Here is a 22,296-nt window from a genome sequence, read left to right on the forward strand (position 1 = left end):
CTTCCCCCTCGTCCACCTTTTTATTTATGCATCGACTTGTTTTTCCTTGAATCTTGAGGCTTAAAGCCTTAATCTTTTCTTCCTATAGATACTGCACAACATGTTGTGTTTCTCCAGCCGTTAGTGAATTTCACTTGACCCCAGCATTTGCAAATTTTCTTATTTAATTGACTATCCCTAATCAGCCATTGTCCATCCAAGTGCATGTTTATCTTCTCCCTCAGACATCACTGACCACAGATGTTAGGTTCACTGGCCTAAGGTTCCCAGGCTTTCTTGAACAGAGGCACAACATTTGCTTTCATGGACTGAAATATCTCAGCCCAGGGTGCCTGCAGTTTCCTCTCTAGCTTCCCTCAGTGTCCTTGGATATATCTGATCAGGCACAGGAGACTTGTTTATCTTCAGGATGTTCCACAATACTGACTGTTCTCAAGACAGTACCATTGACTGCCCCAAGTTACCCAGTCCTCTTGTGTTTATCCACAGTAAGAAGTCCTGTGGCTCCACATATAGTTAAGCACATTGATTCCAATGATACAGCAATAACGTCTTCAGAAAAGGGAAGAAAAGGAAATTGCATTATTAAAGAGCGTGTTACAATACTGAAGAGAGTATAAAATCTATCTATTTTGAATTAAAGAAAAAATGAAGATGTATTTACATTACTGGGCTGTACCCTATGCCACCAGCTTAATTAATGAAAAGGATGTTGATGAGCAAGTTAATGAACAAAACTTGGCAGCCAAAATTCTAATTGATGGCCTTTAAAATAGAAATGGTCAGCCACAATCAGTGTTTTACCTTAAGGGAGAAGAGTAGGGAAATTAAAAGAAAACTCTCTGAATGAACAAAATCCTGAAGAGTAAAATAGAGCCGAAAACAGAGCACATTATATCAGGTTGTCCAAGCAAGTAAAAACAGGCTGTTGCAGGACATGCTGACAAAGTCAAAAAGCAAAGCGGGTGGTTAGTCATAGTCATACTCTGGGGAAATAGGAACAGGAAGTTGTAAGACAGTTGATCAGAGGCCAAAAAGGAAATTTATCTATGGAGGCAAACTACATGTTTGTTGCTAGATTAGTTCATTAAATCAGAATTCAAGGGAAATGATACTGAAGGCGACTCCACAAAAGAAAATTATATTCTTGGATAGGCCAAAAATTTACTTGAAAGAGTCTAGAAAGATGAGCAGCCATTTGGATAAATCACTTGGTTCAAATGGAATGCATCTGAGGTTGAAAATTATGTACATTGTAGTGTACATATGTACTGAAATTAAGATCATACGACATGGGGAGTAAAATTGGGTCATTTGGTCCATCAAGTCTTCCCTGCATTCCATCATTGCTGATTATATCAATTCCCCTGCCTTCTCCCTGTGACCCTTGATTCCTTTCCTAATTAAGAACCCATCTGTGTGAATGTCTGCCAAGCTGCCTGTCCCCTCTGGCGAGCCTTGCTGTACTAACATTGGCTGTGCATTATCTCTACTGTTAAGGACACTCCCGTTGGGTATAACTGTGGATGCACCTATTGTCTTTCATTGTTGTACCATGAGTTTCTGCTAATAAAAGCCATGATTATTGTTTGACCACATCGTCTTTGTCTACTTCATCAACTGGCACTTCACCATCTACCCTGGTCTTAAATACATCAAATGAGTGGGCCTACACAGCTCTCCACAGTAGTAAATTACAGATTCACCATGCTCTGGAAGAAGAAATTCCTACTCATCTCTATTCTAAAGGGGTGTTGCATTCTGAGGCTGTGCCCTCTGACCCCAGACTCCTCCACCATTGGAAATAATCCTCTTTATCTCGGCCTTTCACTAGTCGATAGGCTTCAATGAGATCCTCCCTCATACTTCTAAGCACCAGGGAGGACCGTTCCAGAGTCATCAATTGTTCCTCATAAGATGATAACCCTTTTGTTCCAAAGATTGTCCACGTGAACCTCCTCTGAAACCTCTCTGATGCTTACACATCCTTAAATAGGTAGCCAAAACTGCTCACAATACATAATGCAGACCAAGTGTGGTCTGACCAATGCCTTAAAGCAGGGGTGGCCAACCTTTTAATTTAGATGTATAGCATAGTAACAGGCCATTTCAGCCCATGAGTCCATGCCACCCAATTAACCTACACCCCTGGTATGTACTCATGGGCCGAAATAGCCTGTTACCATGCTATATGTCTAAATTAAAAGGTTGTCCACCCCTGACTTAAAGTCTCAATGTTGCAGCCCTGTTTTTGTATTCTATCCTTAACGAAATGAATGCTAGCATTGCATTTACCTTTATTACCACATTCACACAAGTTAACCTTTAGGGAATTTTGCGTGAGGATTCTCAAGACACCTCTGATTTCTGGATCCATTGCCTGTTTCGGATATAGTCCATTCCTATATCCCTCCACCAAAATGCTTGGTCATGAACTTCTCTACACTTCACCTCCTTGCCCATTCTCCGAATCGAAGTCTTCCTGCAGACTCCCATGTTTCCTCAACGCTACCTGCCTGCCCTTCCTCGTATCTTTGTATCATCTTCAACCTTTGCCACAAAGCTATCAATTTTTTCATCCAGATCATTAAAATGTAATGTGAAAAGAAGCAGTCCCAGCGCCGAGCACTGTGCTCCAACCAGAAATGGCCCCTTTTATCCTCAATCTCTCCTTTCTGCCAGTTGCCCAATTTTCTATCCATGCTAATATCTTTCCTGTAATACCATGGGTTTTTTTTTAAAGCAGCCTCGTGTGCAGTGCTTTGCAAAAGGCCTTCTGAAAATCCAAGTAAACTGAATCTCCATTATCTGTCCTTCCAGTTATTTCCTTAAAATAAGGTTTGTCAGGCAAGATTGCCCCTGAAAGAAACTAGGCTGACCTCTGCCTATTTTACTGTAGGCCTCTAAATGCCCCGAAACCACAATCTTAATAAATTCTAACATCTTGCGAAGCATTGTTCAGTCTAACTGACCTATAATTTCGACATTTGCAATTTTCCATTTCTTCAGAACCTTTGCAGAAAGATCACTACAAATGCCTCCACAATCTCTTCAGCTACCTCTTTAAGAACCCTGGGGTATAGACCACCTGGTCCATGTGATTTATCCACCTTCAGACTTTTCAACCTCCCTCTCATCTTTACTTACTGTTAATGTCACAGACCAGCAGCGAAAGAAATTCACTAAAAGGCAATGTTATATATTACTTTGAAAACACTTTTTACTAATAACCAATAGTATAACCCATTAGTCAAATCAAACCCAACTATGCGTGAATGTACATATGTGTGTGGGATACCCAAATCATTACAACTTGGGCACAATTCTGGAAAGTCATCCAAAGTTCAGCCTTAGAAATCCATTGTCAAAATGCAGGCTTTTAAACTGATGGACAAAAGTTATCATGAAGGAGGAGAGAGAGACTGAGTGACCAGACTGCCTGCCAAAAACTCACAAATCCTTGTCGAGTTTCTTCCAGAGAAAAGAACCTTTTTTACGAACAGTTGTCACAACTCCCCTTTTCCTTGCGTGGGGGAAACGAAATGAGTAATTTCCACTAGGCATTTAAAACCCAGGTACGAGTCAATCGAAATGACAGCATAATGATCAGGATCCGATGCAGCAATTCTCCTGCATCCAAAACCCAGGTATGGGTCAATCAAAGTGACCTTTCCTTTGATCACAGTGGGGTTCAATAATTCCTCTGACAGGGAGAATGAACTGAATTGTCCATTATGGTACAGAGTCATTTCAGCGGTGTTCAAGAGATGGCTGTGGGTCAATAATGAATGCTGCTTCCTTCAGTGTTCCACTCACATCTCTCTCTCTCCACCTGTGTCCCTGGAAAAAACAACAAAGGTTCTTCTCTCCAAAGTAGTGAATTTGGGTCAAGTCTGGACTAGTTGTTGCCACCCAGTCTCTCCACTGCTGTGAATGGTTGCTCCCTGTACTAGCCTTTAAAGTGATATTCACACTTAATGAAATGGGAGTTTGTAATACTAATACACCTACTTCTGCCTCATGACATTCTGGGATTTTCCACAGTGAAAATAGGATGCAAAATACATATTGAGTTTGTCTGCCATTTCTTTGTCCCACGTCACTATCTGGAAGGGACAAAATTGCTGAGGCCTTGCCTATTATTTTTCCAAACATCTATTAATGCAGGGATGGTGCCTGAGGACTGAATAATTGCTTCAAAAGTGTGAAAAAATTGGCATAAATTCTGTTACAGATGATCCCTTAGTTGAACCTCAGTGGTGGGAAAGTTCTGGAAACAAAAATCAGGGATGGAATTTCTAGTCACTTTTGAATGGGGTCCCCTGGGGCCTACAGCACATTTAAGGGGGCCACAGACGGAAATCATAATTTTTGTTTTTGTTTTTATGTAGTTGGTAAAAGTATGGAAGAAATCAGATGGCATAAACCTCTCTGGTTCCTGTCAGGGCCCTCCCCTGTGCCTAACTCTTTCCCTATCCTTCTGTCTCTTTTCCTCTTATCACCCCTCTCCATTCAGAGAGCTACCCCCTTCCCCATCAGTTTCCAGCTTTTTTTTCTCTTGTACTCTCCCTCCCACGCATGTCCACTTATGACCTCCTGCCTGTGGGGCTGTGCTCCTCCCCTGCCCCTCCCACCATTTTATTCATGCGTCCGCCTGCTGTTTGCTTGTTCCATAATGAAGGGCTCAGGCCCAACGTGCTTGACATAAAGAATGATGCGTGAGCTGCTGAGTTTCTCTAGCACTTTTGTGCATTTAGCTATAGGGCAATGAACGTAACATCTGTAGTTGTGAAAATGCATAAAGAGGTTATTACGAAAGAAATAGCAAGACATCTGGATAGAAATTGTTCCAATTAAGCAGCTGCAGCATGGATTCAGGAAGGGTAGGACCGACTTGACAAATTTATTGATGTTCTTTAAGGATATAATTAGTGCGGTGCATAGGGGGGGAACAGATGAATGCTGTATTCTTGGATTTCGAGACCCACCCCCCCCACCCCATTTTTGGCCAAGACTGCCCACCCATCTGAGCGCCCGACACCCCTTGCTCCTGCCATCTGCCCACTGGAACACCTGACACTCTAACCGCCCGCCCATCAGAGCTCTCGATGCCCCAACAGTAGACTTACCACCCAGTCCCGGCCATCCAAGCTCCTGATTTCTTGAAAGTCCAGGTACTTATCAAGGTCCAAGTTTGGCCTGTGTAAAGTCAATATTTCCCCCCCCCCACCCCTTATTTTTGCCTGAAAAGGTGGTCTAAAATATTTGATGATTACATGATACATTATCCATGTGATTCCTGGGTTCAATGTTGTTAGCTTTATTGATGTTGAGTGTGGATAACACATGAAAGCATTTCATTTGTAAAATATTATTTAATGGCAACTTTTTAGCATTGCTAATTTAATTTGTCCATGTATCTAATCAAGTTTGTGTGCGTTCTATGTGACTGTGTGTTTCCTCCATATTCCAAAGACATGCAGGTTGGCGGTTAATTTTCCAGTGTAAATTACCCTTGGCGTGTAAGCAGTGGATGAAACCGTGGGAGGAACAAAAAATTAGATTGATGTAGGATTTGTCTAAATGGATTGTTGATGGTCAATGTGGACTTGTGGGCCAAAGTGACTGCATGCTATCCCTGACCATTTGAGATGAATAGTAACTGAAATTAGGTGTTCATTTAAGTCAGAAGGATACTGTAATTATTTGCTCCAACACATGCACCATGTTCTAGAGCAGCCATTCTAAATGGGGGCTGTATTTTACCCCACCCCCCCCCCCCCCCAGGGGCCACTGCACATTTATTTAATGGGGCCCATAGACTGAAATCAGAAATTTATTTTTGTGGTCAGTTGAAGTACAGAAGCCAACTAAAGTTCACTGCTTCACAGGGGAGAGGGTCCTGTAAACTTTGAGCAGAGTCTTGGGGGGGGCGGGGAGGGGGGCATAACCAAAAAAGGGTTGAGAATGGGTGTCCCAGAGCACAGTTAGAACTCTTTTATGAAAATTACCTTGTCGAGACTTGCATTTGTGCCAAAGCAAATGAAATTCAAAGTGAACCAAAAGACAAGAAAGCAACTTGGAAGAGAGAGTGGTAGACGTGTGGAATGAGGTTCCGGGAGAAATAGTGGCGGCGGAGTCAATTGTATTATTTAAGAAAAGGTTTGACAGATATATGGATGAGAAGAAGATGGAGGGTTATGGGCATTGTGCAGGGAGGTGGGACTAGAGAGGGGTGTTTGGTTCGGTGCGGACTAGAAGGGCCTAATGTCCTGTTTCCGTGCTGTAAATTGTTATGTTATTTATGTTATGTTATAAATATGACAGCACACGAAAGATTTTCACTGCATCCTGTATAATGAACTTTTTTTATATAAAAAAAAGATTTCAACAAACTCTCAGACCAGTAAACATACAATCCAAGCAAAGCAAGTTATACATCAGTGTTCTGCCAAAACAGCCAATCCATATAAAGCAGGAAGGCTGTAGCATGTTGGAAGTGTACAATTATTTCAGTCAAACTGTAGTACAGCGGTTGGTCGTAGTTTTACAGCACAGTCCCTTTGACCTACCACATCTATGCTGATTTGTACAAATTCCATTTGATTGTATTAATTTCATATCCCTCTATGCCTTGCTCATTCAAGTACCTGTTCAAATACCTCTTCAAAGTTATTGTTCTTGTCCGCCATCTCCTCTACCGTTTAAATCCACATTCCAATGATTTGCATGAAGAATTTTATCCTGTTTCCCTTTAAACTACATCTCTCTCATCTTAAATAAATGTCCTCCCTCCAGTTTTACATACTTTGACCAGGGGAAACAGACACTGACTACCTACCTTCAATAATTTTATGTACCTCATCATACCACCTCCTCAAGCTCTGTATTTTTTTTCTCCACCTTCAAGCTTAGTCACATAATTCGTACAAATTGGCAACCAAAAGTGCACACAGTACTCCAAGTGCAGATGGGCTAACATTTGGTGCAACTGTGACATAACTCCAAACTCTGGCACTCAATGCCCTGGCTGATGAAGGAAGCACACTTTTCTCACCGTCCTATCCACCTAAACTACCACATTCATGAAAATCTGTACCCCAAGGTCTTCTGTTCAGTAACATTCCTCAGGGCTTTCTCTACTGTAAATACCAGAAGAGAAATGTGGCATCTTGTGATATTACATGCTACGTGTTAATGCACCATTTATTTCTTTTAGAGCTTACTCTCCATGTAGTACAGGTACTCCCCAACTTGCGACCGTGATGTGAACCAAAGGAATTGTGCTTTTAAAAACTTTCAAGAAAATATATAAAATTTATGTGGTTTATATTGTATTTGACAGGGCATGTAAGAGCCAAAATGTGCGTACTTACCTTATTAGTTGACATCCTGGGGTCTATAAGTTGGGTGTGGCCACCTTGATTCCTCTGTACATGTGCGGTGGGATCACATTGGAGTTCGGTTGGTGCATGCACGAGAGTTAAGGGAATAAATTCAATATTGTTTGGGCACTTAACTCTCGTGCATGCACCAGCCAAACTCCAATATGTGAACTGCTCACGTGCCAACTGAAGACTCGCGCGTGCGCACAGAAATCAAGATGGCCGCACTAAGCCTTTCGACACTTAACTAGCAAGGTAAATCTGCACATTTTGGCTCTTACATGCCCTTTATCCCTGTTATCGTTTGTCAAATACAACATAAACTGTGTAAATTTGATATTGTTTCTTCTATATATATTTTAACAAATTATCTGTTGTATGTGCGGCTGGACGCAAGTTGCATAGGTCACAAGTCGGGGTGCACCTGTACACAATCAATATGTTGTAATTTAGCAAATGTTGCTAAAATATTTAATGCTTGATATTATGTTGATTTCACACATGTGCCCAGAAAGTTACAGTAGTATCCCATCATGTTTGGGTTGCTTATCTTTCCTTATCCTTTTCCTGTGATACAAAAACTTGCTTTTACAGAATATTTTGCATCCTGTTGGAAATGTTTGCTTTTGAAATCAACCTGGTATTTGTTTTTACTTCTTATTCCTCCTTTTTCTTTTACTGTATTTGTTTATAGGTGTTGATTTTAAAATCAAATCAATAGAGCTAAGAGGGAAGAAAATTAGATTACAAATCTGGTAAGTGACCCACGTAGTTCCGGATGTTGTGCGCTTATTTCTGTTACTTCTGACTTGAAATTTCACTTGCAATCTCATCCTTGGCATGGGCTGGTTTTCCACTTCTGGTAAGGATCTGCAGCAATACTTTATGAAGTATCTCATCAACGTTTTGGGCCCAATTGGAATTTCAATGCATTTGTGCAAAGGTTAGAGATTTTTTAACTATATTGACTTGATCTAGATTTTTAGCTTTTTGATCATAATCTGGGCAGTTTGTTTTTCAGTGGCCTTGATTTCATTTCTATTAGTTATAAGGAGTCTAGATCATTCCTTTTGTGAAAGGAATTGCTTCCCCTGGGTGTCTGCTGGACATTTCCCTGTATTTTTGCCTGTGTTATGGGAGGAAATAAATTATTATAGCATGCCATTTGTAGCAGAACGGTTACACCGATGACCCGTGGCATTTTAACTCTTAAATTGGCAGCAGACTGCACCATGAGAACTTGAAATAACAGTTTCAAATAATCTGTCTCAGTGTAATGTCTTCCTGCTAAATAAAGAAGTATCTTATTCATTTTTCTGCGCTGAATAGCATTATTAATTCATGCCATGTACAGTAATTCCAGTGATTGGATAATGCATTTGATTTGTTTAAATTTTTTTTTCATTTTAATAGAAGTAAAATGGTACTCAAAATACAAGGATTTGCAAGTAAATAGAAAATAAACAACTGTCTTCATGTCCTCAGAGTATAAACCACCTGTGCCAATATTGAGTGTTACAGAAAATTTTCCTTGGTCTTATTTAACACAAAGGATTTAATAAGCTTGTAGGACCGCTGCTGCCCTGTGTACTAATATTATGGTAGGATTTCAGTATTTCTAAACTACATCTGGCTGCTCCACTATCCCATCAGAGAGAATGAGTAATGCAGATGGTGTGGCAGATTAGTCTGTGTGGCACATGCTTTGTTGTCAGCTGTCTGTTGTCGTGAACTCTTGTGAATGATAATTAATTTTTTTTTTTTACTAACACTCCATTCCAGCCCACTCCACTTCCCAGCAGGATTTTGGCTTTGGATTGCAGCACAACTCTGAGATTCCCTAATCATCCATAGTCTTCAGTTAACCGTAGTCTAATTTCTAACTGTCTGTGTGTTCTCATCCCTCATCTGTGTCACTCTTAAGATCTGGCTGCAAGAGGCTGGCAAATAATAGCACTGTTTCTACGGGAGCATGTGAAGGTAAAATGTACTACGTATTTTATTCAAATTGTATTGTGAGCTTATTATTTACAATAAGGCTTGTAGTTAATTCTCCTGCCCCCATCAAGATCACAACATTACTGATCAACTTTGATTCTTCGCCAAAAAAGAGCAGTATCTTAGATATTTAACAATGAGAGGCTATTCAGCCCATCAAAACAGTCCTAGTCAATACATAGCTGCCAATCTAATTCCATCTTCCAGTAGCAGGTCTTGTAACCATGTAGTTCATGGCTCTTTAAGTACACAAGTAAATATCTTTTTAAATGTGATAAATGTGATAACTTCCACTGTCCTTTTGGGTAGATCCCTACAACCTTCTGATTGGAGTGGAAGAAACATTTCCCATCTCCCTGGTATGACCATTTTTTTTATCTCTTGTGCAATGAGAAATTTGTTTTTATTCTGAGATTTTGTGCACCACAATTAAACTTCCTTTCAACCACCGCTATTCCAAACAAGATAACCCTGCCTTGTCCAATTTTTCATTGTGGTTAAATATGGCAGCATCCTCAAATCCCCTTGGCATATTTTTAAACAAAATTACATCTTTCTTGTAATGTAATCAAAAAAGCAGATGCGGTATTCAAGTTAAACCTGGTGTTGTTTACATTTGTAGCATAAGCTCCTGATAGCTACATTCTATGTCTTGGCTAATAAAGGCTGCCTTTTTTTAAAACATCATATCAACTGAACATGCTATCTTTAAGAATCAACTTGTACGTTCCAAAATTCCATTATTCCTCCACAAATAGTATTCTGGGTTTTTTTCATAACTATTAGATTATATTGTTAAATCTTTCTAAATCCATTACCTCCTACTTTCCTGAATTACTTATCATTTGGCTACTTTCCTGTCTAATTTCATTATTTATAGTTGATGGCTTATATAAATTTAGACCTATAGCATGGTAACAAGACTCTTTTGGCCCATGAGCCCATGCCCAATTAAACTGAATTGATCTACATCGCCGGGTACATTTTGAACAGTGGGAGGAAACTGTAGCCCCAGGGAAAACCCACACAGACACTGGGAGAGCGTACGAACTCCTTACAGACAGCGCGGAATTCTAATCCCAATCGCTGGCGCTGAAACAGCGTTGCGCTAACTGCTACGCTAATCAAGCCGCATTTAGGCATTGGTTCTGTAACATGCTATCTTGAGAATGTATTCAGGTCCTTTTTTCCATTTTCAAGACTGGCATTTGATCAACTGTCATGTATGTGGTTTAAGCACTTTTTTGATCAAGGTTAGCTTAGTAAATCACTGTTTATGCAGATCTCATTTTCAGAGTCCTCTATTACTAACGTGACTAGATGGTGGCAGGGTGAAAACAACCAGGCATAATGCATGTGTTTCATTGCATCCAACTGTGAAACTGTTCTTAACTTTTTGAATCACTTCTTTTTTCCTCAGGGATACTGCAGGGCAGGAGAGATTCAACAGCATCACTTCAGCATACTACAGAAGTGCCAAAGGAATAATCTTAGTATATGACATCACGAAAAAAGAAACATTTGAAGATGTCCCCAAATGGATGAAAATGATCGACAAGGTGATGAAGTTATGTTATTTGAGTTCTTTGAAGTGTTAAATCAAATTAAGGTTATTATAATGTATTTTTAGCCTCTTAAAAATTTGTACCAATTTTGAATTTTTAAGAGAATTGGTAAAATTCCAATATCATTTTTGGCTAACCACCCCTTGTTTCTGATTCCAGCTGCTTCCAAAAAAATTGTGGCTGGAATATATGTTCTCTCTTAGCAAACTTTTTAGTTTAAATTATATTTGAGCAGTAAAATTTGGAGTTTAATTCTATTTTCTCTCATGGTTTTATATTGAGCTACCAGCTATATTACAGCAAGTTATCTTTACTCCAGATATAAACCTTTTATTTCATCTATATACAGTAAAACCCCTGGTATCCGGCACCTGTGGGGATTGGTAGATGCTGGATAAGTGTATTTTCCGGTTGCTTGAGTCTTATTCTTACAATAGCCCTTGGCTAACCAGTAGATTGGCCGTTCATTGAACTAGTTAAGGAAGCCATTTTTGCCTTTCACATTGGACCACCGTTAACTTTCACACTCATCACAAGGCATCCCGGGGACAGGGGATTCTATCCTCCACCAGTGACATCAGAGTGACACATCGAGTGATGGTGGACCTGCCCTAAATCCTGATCAATGTTGTATGATCTTATATTTAAACAAAATTAATCATACCTAATTATAACATAATTAAGCATTATGTACAGCACAGTATGAGCCCATCAGCCCCTGTTGTTGTGCCAACCTATATAAACCTTTATAATTTTATAAAAGACCGTGAGAAAGTATATATAGCAGCACAATTTATAAACACCATGGGAAAGCTCTAGCGGCAATAGCACTCAATTTATAAAGACTGTGGGAAAGAGCGATGGCGGACCTACCCTCCCAGAATTCCATGCACCAGGAAAAGGCCTGAATGTAGGGAGCATTCATGGAAGGGTTTCTCTGCCATTCAAAATTCTGGGATGGCAGAGCCACCATTTCTCTCTACCCCGCTGCGACATTTCTTTTTTTTTAAACTTTATTTAAAATTTTATGACATGAATAAAATAAAAATTACATTTAAAGAAATAATAAAAAAATAAGATAATAAAAATTAGAATACTACATCATTAAACTACACAAATTAACCCCCCCAATAATTATAACACAACATTAATCATCTAATTTAAAATTAGTCCAACCCTCCCCCCAAAATAAAGAGTGAAGAATTAATTAACAATATTGTAAATAAAATAGAAAAAACCCCATTTACAAAAAAAGGATAAAACTTAACAACAAAAAAAATTACTAACAACAAAAAAATATCAATACTAAAATAATACCCTTAAACATATATTTAAATCAAACATAATACATGTATTTAGCAAATGAAATCCACTTTAAAACTAAGTTCAAATATTAAAATCATATATCAACCACATATCTGTTATTCAAAAAATCATAATTAATAATACATAAATACAGAATTTCCATTAATACCGTTTCCTTTATAATTCATCGAGAGAACAAAAACATCCCTTAGAAAAACAATCAGATAAACTTTTTATTCCCTTCCCCTCCCCTTATATAAAAAAGAAAAAAAAAAGAAAAAATTTCAAACTCTTATAAAATTCTCCATTTTCTTCATTTATAACATCTTCAAAATTCTCTATTGAAATTAACTTAATTTTATTAAACTCTTCTCCCTCAATGTATTTGTACTTAATTTTCTTCTTTTTCTTCTTATCTCCTTTCCCCTCATCTTCCTCTTCATCTAATTCAACATCCTCAATTTTTGACTTATTATCTTCTGTGATATCATCCTCTTAAAAAAGAAAGAAAAAAGAGAAAAAAACCCCCCCCAAAAAAAAAGAGAAAAAAAAGGAGAGAAAAAAAACCTCCTAATTCCCCCTCAATTACAATCAGAAAACAAAAAGAGTTTAAAAAAAATTATTTATTTTTTAAAAAAAATAAAAAAACCTTCACTCTTAACCCAAAAATTAAAAAGAAAAAAAAAACAGGTCGGAGGTCACAACTACCTCCTCCTGTTTAAACCGCCCAAAGTGGTAACTCCCCCAAAATATTGGGTGTGAGATAACTCACAAGTAGCTGATGACTTCTGGAAACTAGTGCCCACCCAGTTCCCTCTCCCAACTCCCATTTCATTAAACTATCATCATTATTTAAACTATTTAAACTCTTCTCAAAAAAAAGATAAAAGATTTATTTTTTTAAATCAACGTTACCACTTCGGTCACCATTGCTTCCATTTCTTTTAAAAAAACTGGATCCCACCTTACATCTCTACTCTCTTTGGAGACCTTGAAGGACTACATCGTTCCTGAAACTGCATGATTGGTAGAGACTGAGCAAAGTCCATAACCTCTTTAGGATTGTCAAAGAACTTTGGCTAATTTCCATCCTAAAAACTCTTCAGTACTGCAGAATACCTGAATGTTCCCTTATGTCTTTTTTTCCATAACCGTTCTTTCACAGAATTAAATTCGCGTCGTTGAAACATAATTTCTTGACTCAAATCTTGATAGAAAAAACTGGATTATTCTGAACCATCAAAGGAGATCTATTTTGCTGGGCATTTCTAATAGCCGTACGTAAAATTGTCTCTCTGTCACAATAGTTTAAACAATGGATCAAAACAGATCTTGGATTCTGTCCTGAAAAAGATTTTCTTCTTAAAACTCTATAAGCACGTTCCAGTATTAAACCTTCAGGGAATTTATCCTGTCCTAACACTCGTGGAATCCATTCAGTAAAAAATTTTCTTGCATCTGGTCCTTCTATGCCTTCTGGCAAACCAACAATTTTCACGTTGTTCTGTCTAGATTGATTCTCCAAATAATCAACCTTTTTTGCTAAATTTTTATTTTGGATCTGCAATGTTTCAATTATTCTATTTTCATCTTGCAGTTGATCCTGTGCATCGACTAAACCTTGATCACACATTTCAAATCTTTCAATGGTTTCAAGCTTAAAAGCTCCATTAATTACTTCCACCATCGCATTAATCTTGGAAATAAACAGGTTCACAAAATTAGCTAAGTGACTCGATACAGAATATATCTTATCTTCAAGATCCTTAACAGACATTTCAACAGAAGTAGATTCAGGCATAATGGGGTCTTGCTGTTCCTTAGAGACCACGGGATCTTCTGTCCCTTCCCTTAATTTAGTATCTTTTCTAGCAGTTTGACTTCGTATAAAAATCCCTCTCAAAGTCCCCCCAGCAATGCCAGGAGACTGAAGATCAGGGTTATCTTTAAGCCAAATCTCTTTAATCATCTTCACTGAATCGATGTCTGGAAAAACCGTTGTAATTGAAGATGCATTTTACGGCGCCACCACTATAGCAGTCGAATGACAGCTCTTTAACTCTCCAGCTGGTGGCGCCCCAGCTGATTCAACTGTCAAAGCCTCAGCAACAACACCTGCAGTGACCACCGTGCGAAACACTGGCACCCGTCCAGCCCCTTGGTCTGAAAGCTGTTGAGTGCGACCTTCAGAGAGCCTCACCGGCTTAAAACGAAGCTTCAATGCCGAACTCTGCACGTCCTCCTCTGGATCCATTCTACGTTGAGTCCTAGCTTCTTGTAAACAAGTAGGCTCAGACAATTTCAGAAAATGTAGTTTTTTAACAGTCTGTTGATATTTTCTTTTACCTTTTTTTGCATATAAACCATTAGGCACTAATCCAACATCTCTTATTATTTGTAAACTTTTAAAAGAACTTTAACGGGCACTTAAAGACAAAACAATAAATCAGAGTCAGGAGAGGTGTGGAAGGTACGTCTGTTCCCTACGCCATCTTGCCACGCCCCCCCCCCCCCCCCCCCCTGCCGCGACATTTCTGTGGTCCTTTAGACATTTATAAAGGTTTATCTAGGTCGGCAAAGTTTATACATTTTTAATCTTTTTGTTTCCTTCACGTTCCTGCACTCATGCAAAAACGTAATCAACGTGTCACTACTTTATCCCAGGATACCCTATGTCCCTTTCACACTGAGCTAATTGGCACAAAGGTGTCATCAGATGCTGGGGACAATGCTACCTACCTAGGTAGTATTCCTGGCATCTAATGATGTCTGCGTGCCAATTAAAGAGTTTTCAGAATGGACCCTTAACCGGTAGATTGGCTGTCAATTACTGGGACAAGGTGCCAGTGTGAAAGGAGCTCAATAAAGGTTTAAAAGACAAAAATACAATACTATACTTCCACTGAACAAACTTCTCTTGCATAGATATACAAACCTTAAAGCATTTTACTTTATTTTCAGTCCCATTCTTTGGAAACGTTTAACCATCACACCACCTGCAGGTTCCTCCCCCCTCCACAGAGCCCCCTGAAAGATGAACAATAACATTGCAGTAATTAACCTCCCCTTCCCCCAGGTTTACAGATAAAGTATCAGACCGTTGACTCTTACTAAGCAGGGATAAAGAGACATTTTCAGAGAGTCATCCCATCAACGAACAGCATTAACCAGCTCTTCATCCTGGGCGATGCCATTTTATTCAAACACAACTCTAGCAGATTTCGCTGGCTGAATATTTGCTCCCATCTTCATCAAAGGTTTATCTTTTACTTCAGAGAACATTTACTTTTATCATTTTAAACTTGCTTATTTTTGCCTATTATTTTATTCTTATTTATTTTAATTATTTTTTTTTGTTTTTGTCAGTTGTTTGAATTTCGGATACCGGGGTTTTATTGTATTTTTTAAAAAAAAACAATACTTTGTACTGCTTGTCAGTGACTGGTGCCAAAAAAAAATTCTTCTACTTAGGTCTGTGACCAGTCACAAAGAGGATGTCTTTATGATGGGGTACAAAAGATAATCTGACATGTGAAATTCTTATTATTTCTTCTCTTCCACATTTTTTGGAGTTGGTTTTTCAGGTGGTTACATATAATAGAGCAGGTGAAAGAGCAGCAAATGTTTGTCATGCATGTGGAATTTAAATTGTGGTCTCCCTCAATGAATTGAATTACAGTCTTCATTTTTCCCTATAGATACTTGGTTCGTGTATAGGGTGATTCATTGTTTCCATTATTTCCATCATGAATGCAAAATTGATTTCTTTTTCATTCTACTGACTATTGTGAATCAAGTGAAATTGCAGCTAATTCAAAAGTCATTGTTAGTTGTGTGTGGTGTATATTTATAGCCTCTAGTTTGAAACTGTTGAATGGATATATTCCTCGTTTTTTTTCTCACTTGCCTGAGAAAGTCGAAAAAAAGAGTGCTTTACCCCTTCTCCTAAGGTGTTCTTACAGCTGGGATTTCCCTGATTCTTGTAATTTATATGGTTCCAGAGAGAAAAGACATTTGAATATTTACCTTAACAATGGTACATGTTGTCTGTGGTGGGGCCACAGGCACTGATGGCACCTTGTGAATGGAGCCTTCAAATCTCTCTATTCAAACAGTAGTTGGCAAATGTTTAACAGGACAGATGGCCAGACATGTGACAAACTGCTTCAGAGGCAAATTTCAGGTCAGGAACTGTAAGGAGATGAGATGTTTGAACTGGGCATAGTTTACAGGGGTCATTCTGAGAAACCTTTGGTAAAGACTCTGGGATGGAATTCTCTCTGGACATCATTTATCTGCCATCTTTGGCTTGGCTTCGCGGACGAAGATTTATGGAGGGGGTAAAAAGTCCACGTCAGCTGCAGGCTCGTTTGTGGCTGACAAGTCCGATGCGGGACAGGCAGACACGATTGCAGCGGTTGCAAGGGAAAATTGGTTGGTTGGGGTTGGGTGTTGGGTTTTTCCTCCTTTGCCTTTTGTTCGTGAGGTGGGCTCTGCGGTCTTCTTCAAAGGAGGTTGCTGCCCGCCATATTGTGAGGCGCCAAGATGCACGGTTTGAGGCGTTATCAGCCCACTGGCGGTGGTCAATGTGGCAGGCACCAAGAGATTTCTTTAGGCAGTCCTTGTACCTTTTCTTTGGTGCACCTCTGTCACGGTGGAAACATCTTTGGATAAGGACTGTGGGACAGGATAGCTGACTTTGTTTACCGCACTGATTAACCACTCCTTACAAACAAATAAAGAATACACTCACTCGTTTCTTTCAGCACGTCACATTGCATTCTTCAACTCCTCAAACACCACCCACCTGAACTCTTCTGACCTTCCCATTGGCTCACTACCACACGGGTGATCCTGACACTTTCACTCTCCTCCTCCTGCACCTGAGATTCATCTCCCATATACTAACGCTTAACGCATCCATACATATGTGCTATTACCACCGCTCGTCATATCACTTATGTCATCAGCGGCGGCCATCACCACTCCCAACAAAGGTTAGTACACAACTGCAACAAACTTCACATATTGCTTTGATCCCATTTTTGATGAATTGTGTAACTTCCAGTTTTATATATAAAAAGGAAATTCCAAGATCATGTAACAAAGAAGTCAGCCTGTATATACATCCATGTCTCAGAGCACCAGGTGGACTTTCTTGCAGTAAGACCCTGTTGTTACTTACAATAGCTTTACTTGTAAAAAAGTACCCAATTACTTTATAAAGTAATAAAATTGTGTTGAACTGTTGATAATAGATATGTTACTTTATTGTCCTCTACAGAAAATTTATTTAAACAGTAACCTGGTTAGGTACTGCACCTAACTGATTATTATTGATACATAATGCTCTTTGCTCACTGGTAGCCCTAATCTCCTGCTACCACCCATACGAAGGGTAATTTGGAGGGTGTAGACAATACTGTAAATACTCAGCAGGCAAGTAGCATCTACTGGAAAGAAAAACAAGTTTAATGTTTCATGTTGTAGAACCTTTGTCACAACTGAGAAGCAGAGAGAACTAGGTAGTTAGTATCAAACTGCAGGGAAAATGGTGGATGGATGGGAGAACCACAGCAGTATCTTTGATAGAGTGAAGCCATGTTTGCCTTGGGGATAGGCTGTAAATGACTATCTGATTGATGGCTTAATGAGGGAAATTAGAGTGGGAATACAGGGAGAGTAAGACTTGTGAAATTCTGGGCAGCTCTTGTGGAGAGGGAAAATCTGAGCCAGTCACAGAGAGTCCTGGCCCATTCTGATTTTAGCTAAAGTTGTACAATTCTGCATTGAGCATGGCCAGGTGGAGAGTGAGGAGAATTCCTCAAGCTTGCATTATACCTTAATAAAACATAGCAGGAGGCCATAGGCAAGTGTGCCAGAGTCGAAGTGGGAAAGAAAATCAAAATGGCAGATAATCAGAAATTTCCTGTGTTCTCACTCATTTTCTCCATTTTATAGCCAATGGATCATGTTATCTACCGCAATTAGCCCATCAGCCAGATGACATCATTTATATCTTATACCCCATGGCAACACTGCCCACTTCCTTTCTGAGATGTTGCCTTTGTCCATTCCACCCCTTCTGCACACTCCCTGTAGCGTGACAAATACAAGGTTCAGTTCCGCCAAAGGGTTTTCAATTCGATATTTTAACTTTGCTATTCAACCCTCTCTTACTGTCTGACCTATTGTTTTGTTTTCCAACATTCTCTTATTATTTCAAATTTCAAGACTTTTATGCAAATATAGGCAGGAGAATATTAGGTTTTGGTGAATTGGGACAGTGTCACTAGTAACCCTGATCTAGTGAATGTGCCCATATTTCCCCTATTAGTCTTCAATGGCTATGATCATCTTGGTTAATTGGAGAGGTTCTCCTGTTGCTAATTCTGGAAGTTTTTTGAGATTTTTTGACAATGTCTGAAGTGAAGTCCGTCTTTATCTCACAGTCCCTCTCAACAGCTGTTCACACTTTTTTTTAAAACCTTGTGTTGCACAGTATGCTTCAGAAGATGCAGAACTTCTGTTAGTGGGAAATAAGCTAGATTGCGAAGTTGACCGAACAGTCACTCGTCAGCAGGGAGAGAAGGTAAGAACTTATCAAGAAAAAAAGCCCCTGTCCTGAAGTACAACTTTAAATGGTAATAGTGTTCAAATTATTTTGTGAAGAAATCCTGTTTGAGCTCCAATGGTAAGGAGTTACTCGCAGTCCCTGATATCCGTAACAAAAATTGAGGAGGCCAAGTTGATCGCAGGTTGAGGAAGGCTATTTGGCCAATCTGATCCAGCACGATCGTCATTTTCAGAATTCCACGGTTTTTCTTAATTGTATAATAAGCAAAGATTACTTATGCAAATCTCCTTTGCTATCTATGTCGGATAGATGCTTTCTTCTACATTGGGATTTTAATTTTGTTATATTGCAGACACATGCATGCATAATATAGTTCTAAATTGATTAGTGTTCCACTATTCCGATTATAGTTCATTGTTGTGGAGTTCGACTTTCTTCCGATCCTGCACACTGTATGATGAGTCAATCCATTGCTATTCATAGAGTACATCTATCAGATAGTCCTATTTTATCCTTCTCCACTTTCTGTGGTGACTAGCAGTGCTCCAACTCTCATCTCTCCCTCAGCTTTTTTTCTGAGGTCTTGACTGTACATAAACATAGAATATTATAGCATGGTACAGGTCCTTCAGACCACGATGATGGGCCAACCTAAATGTACCTACCAAAAAAAAGAAACCCTCCATACCTCATAACCCTCTATTTTTCTTTCATTCATGTGCCTGTCTCCGAGTCTCTTAAATGCCCCTATTGTTCCAGCCTCCACCATCACTCCTGGTAAGACATTACAGGCACTCACCATTCTCTTTTTTTTTTAAATACACAAACATTTTACTTGAACTTTAAATTTAGACATACACCACAGTAACAGGCCATTTCGGCCCAGAAGCCCATGCCGCCCAATTACACCCAGTGTAAGGAAACTGGAGCCCCCAGAGGAAACCCACACAGGCACAGGGAGAATGTACAAACAGACAGCGCAGGATTCAAACCCCAGTCCCCATCGCTGGTGCAATAACAGTGTTGCACTTACTGCAACACTAATCATACTACCACTCCCTTTCCGCCCTTTCACTTTGTACAGATGTGCTCTGATGTTTGTGATGTTAAACTGCAAATTTAATCACATTGCAGTATCTAAATACATGAAGATGGATTTTTATTTGATTAGTTCAAATCTTGAAGAAATTTGATCATGTTGTGATTTCCGCTGTCATCACACAGGATGGGAAGGGTGTGTCTGGTACTATGGTACATAAGTTAGAGGAGCAGGTAATGGGGATAAAAAGGAACATGAATTAAAATCCAGCCAGGGAATTTAAATTCAGGTAATTAATTCATCTGGAATTTTTAAAATAAAACTAACATCAGTAATCATAATAACAAAACTGCTGAATTCTCATTTAAAACAAAAATTAAACGCAAATAAGTAAAACACTGCAACACTAATGTCCTTAGGGGAAGGAAATTTGCTGTTCTTAAATCAGACTGGTCCTCATGTGGCATCAAACTCGTAACTGTGGTTTACTCTGAATTTCACTCTGCAATGCCTCTCAAAGCACTCTTCCATTCAGGAGTTAATTAGGGATGGCCAGTAAATGCTGACCTAAAGAGTGACAGCCAGATACCCTAACATAATGATTCCCAAAGAGGGCGCTGCCGCTCCTCCTGCAGGCAGTGGAAAGATCCAAGGGGCCGATTAGGGAAAATGGGCCAGTGAGGAAAAAGGTGAGGGAGGGGGCGTTCCTCACCATCAGTCTTGTTATTATTCAGTCTGCTGAAAAGTTTAATGAAGAAGTAATTTTCTGGCCAAACTTTGGGATCGCATTAGTGAGCAAAATAAATGGTGCCAAGGTGTTCTCGTGAGAACTAGTCTCAATGGCCACCATGTTGTATTGGTGTCACTATCCCCTGCTCAGCGCCGCCACTATCCCTCCCGCTCAGCGCCGCCACTATCCCTCCCGCTCAGCGCCGCCACTATCCCTCCCGCTCAGCGCCGCCACTATCCCTCCCGCTCAGCGCCGCCACTATCCCTCCCGCTCAGCGCCGCCACTATCCCTCCCGTTCAGCGCCGCCACTATCCCTCCCGCTCAGCGCCGCCACTATCCCTCCCGCTCAGCGCCGCCACTATCCCTCCCGCTCAGCGCCGCCACTATCCCTCCCGCTCAGCGCCGCCACTATCCCTCCCGCTCAGCGCCGCCACTATCCCTCCCGCTCAGCGCCGCCACTATCCCTCCCGCTCAGCGCCGCCACTATCCCTCCCGCTCAGCGCCGCCACTATCCCTCCCGCTCAGCGCCGCCACTATCCCTCCCGCTCCCTCCCGCTCAGCGCCGCCACTATCCCTCCCGCTCCCTCCCGCTCAGCGCCGCCACTATCCCTCCCGCTCCCTCCCGCTCAGCGCCGCCACTATCCCTCCCGCTCCCTCCCGCTCAGCGCCGCCACTATCCCTCCCGCTCCCTCCCGCTCAGCGCCGCCACTATCCCTCCCGCTCCCTCCCGCTCAGCGCCGCCACTATCCCTCCCGCTCCCTCCCGCTCAGCGCCGCCACTATCCCTCCCGCTCCCTCCCGCTCAGCGCCGCCACTATCCCTCCCGCTCAGCGCCGCCACTATCCCTCCCGCTCAGCGCCGCCACTATCCCTCCCGCTCAGCGCCGCCACTATCCCTCCCGCTCAGCGCCGCCACTATCCCTCCCGCTCAGCGCCGCCACTATCCCTCCCGCTCAGCGCCGCCACTATCCCTCCCGCTCCCTCCCGCTCAGCGCCGCCACTATCCCTCCCGCTCCCTCCCGCTCAGCGCCGCCACTATCCCTCCCGCTCCCTCCCGCTCAGCGCCGCCACTATCCCTCCCGCTCCCTCCCGCTCAGCGCCGCCACTATCCCTCCCGCTCCCTCCCGCTCAGCGCCGCCACTATCCCTCCCGCTCCCTCCCGCTCAGCGCCGCCACTATCCCTCCCGCTCCCTCCCGCTCAGCGCCGCCACTATCCCTCCCGCTCCCTCCCGCTCAGCGCCGCCACTATCCCTCCCGCTCCCTCCCGCTCAGCGCCGCCACTATCCCTCCCGCTCCCTCCCGCTCAGCGCCGCCACTATCCCTCCCGCTCCCTCCCGCTCAGCGCCGCCACTACCCCCCTCTTAATGCTGCCACTAACACCCCTCACCCCACTCAGTGCCAGCACTAACCACACCCCATTGTATTAGGTGGGGGGGGAGTCACTCAGGATGTGGCCTTGAGGCCAAGGGGGTGACAGCCTGAAAAAGTTTGGGAACCACTACCCTAAAAGAATAATTAAGAATGAGCTTAATTCCTCTTTTAATGATCTGGTCTCACCATATTCTGATAAAGTAATTATGCATCAGAACTCTTCTGTAATTCATAGTTTAGCCTCCTAATTTTTATGACTTGATCTCTAACCTTTGTAGTTTGCTTATGTCTGATTTTGATCCTATTTTTAGTGAAATAATTTAAAGAT

The 22,296-nt window shown here is 41.1% G+C and overlaps 1 protein-coding gene across 5 annotated transcripts in view; it reads left to right on the top strand.

The window, feature by feature from the left end:
* The window catches only part of rab12 (RAB12, member RAS oncogene family), a 45,363-nt gene that overhangs the window by 16,196 nt on the left and 6,871 nt on the right, over positions 1-22,296 (top strand). For all 5 annotated transcript variants that reach the window (XR_011352558.1, XM_069922367.1, XM_069922365.1 and 2 more), the window contains exons 2-4: positions 8,080-8,140; positions 10,804-10,942; positions 18,756-18,845. Coding sequence is in view for 4 of the 5 variants with exons in the window: in XM_069922367.1 (XP_069778468.1) it covers positions 8,080-8,140; positions 10,804-10,942; positions 18,756-18,845 (290 nt within the window). In the remaining variant the exon portion in view is untranslated. The remainder of the gene's footprint in view (positions 1-8,079; positions 8,141-10,803; positions 10,943-18,755; positions 18,846-22,296) is intronic.

The sequence above is a fragment of the Narcine bancroftii genome, chromosome 2 (genome assembly GCF_036971445.1).
Source record: "Narcine bancroftii isolate sNarBan1 chromosome 2, sNarBan1.hap1, whole genome shotgun sequence".
In the NCBI taxonomy this organism is placed as follows: domain Eukaryota; kingdom Metazoa; phylum Chordata; class Chondrichthyes; order Torpediniformes; family Narcinidae; genus Narcine; species Narcine bancroftii.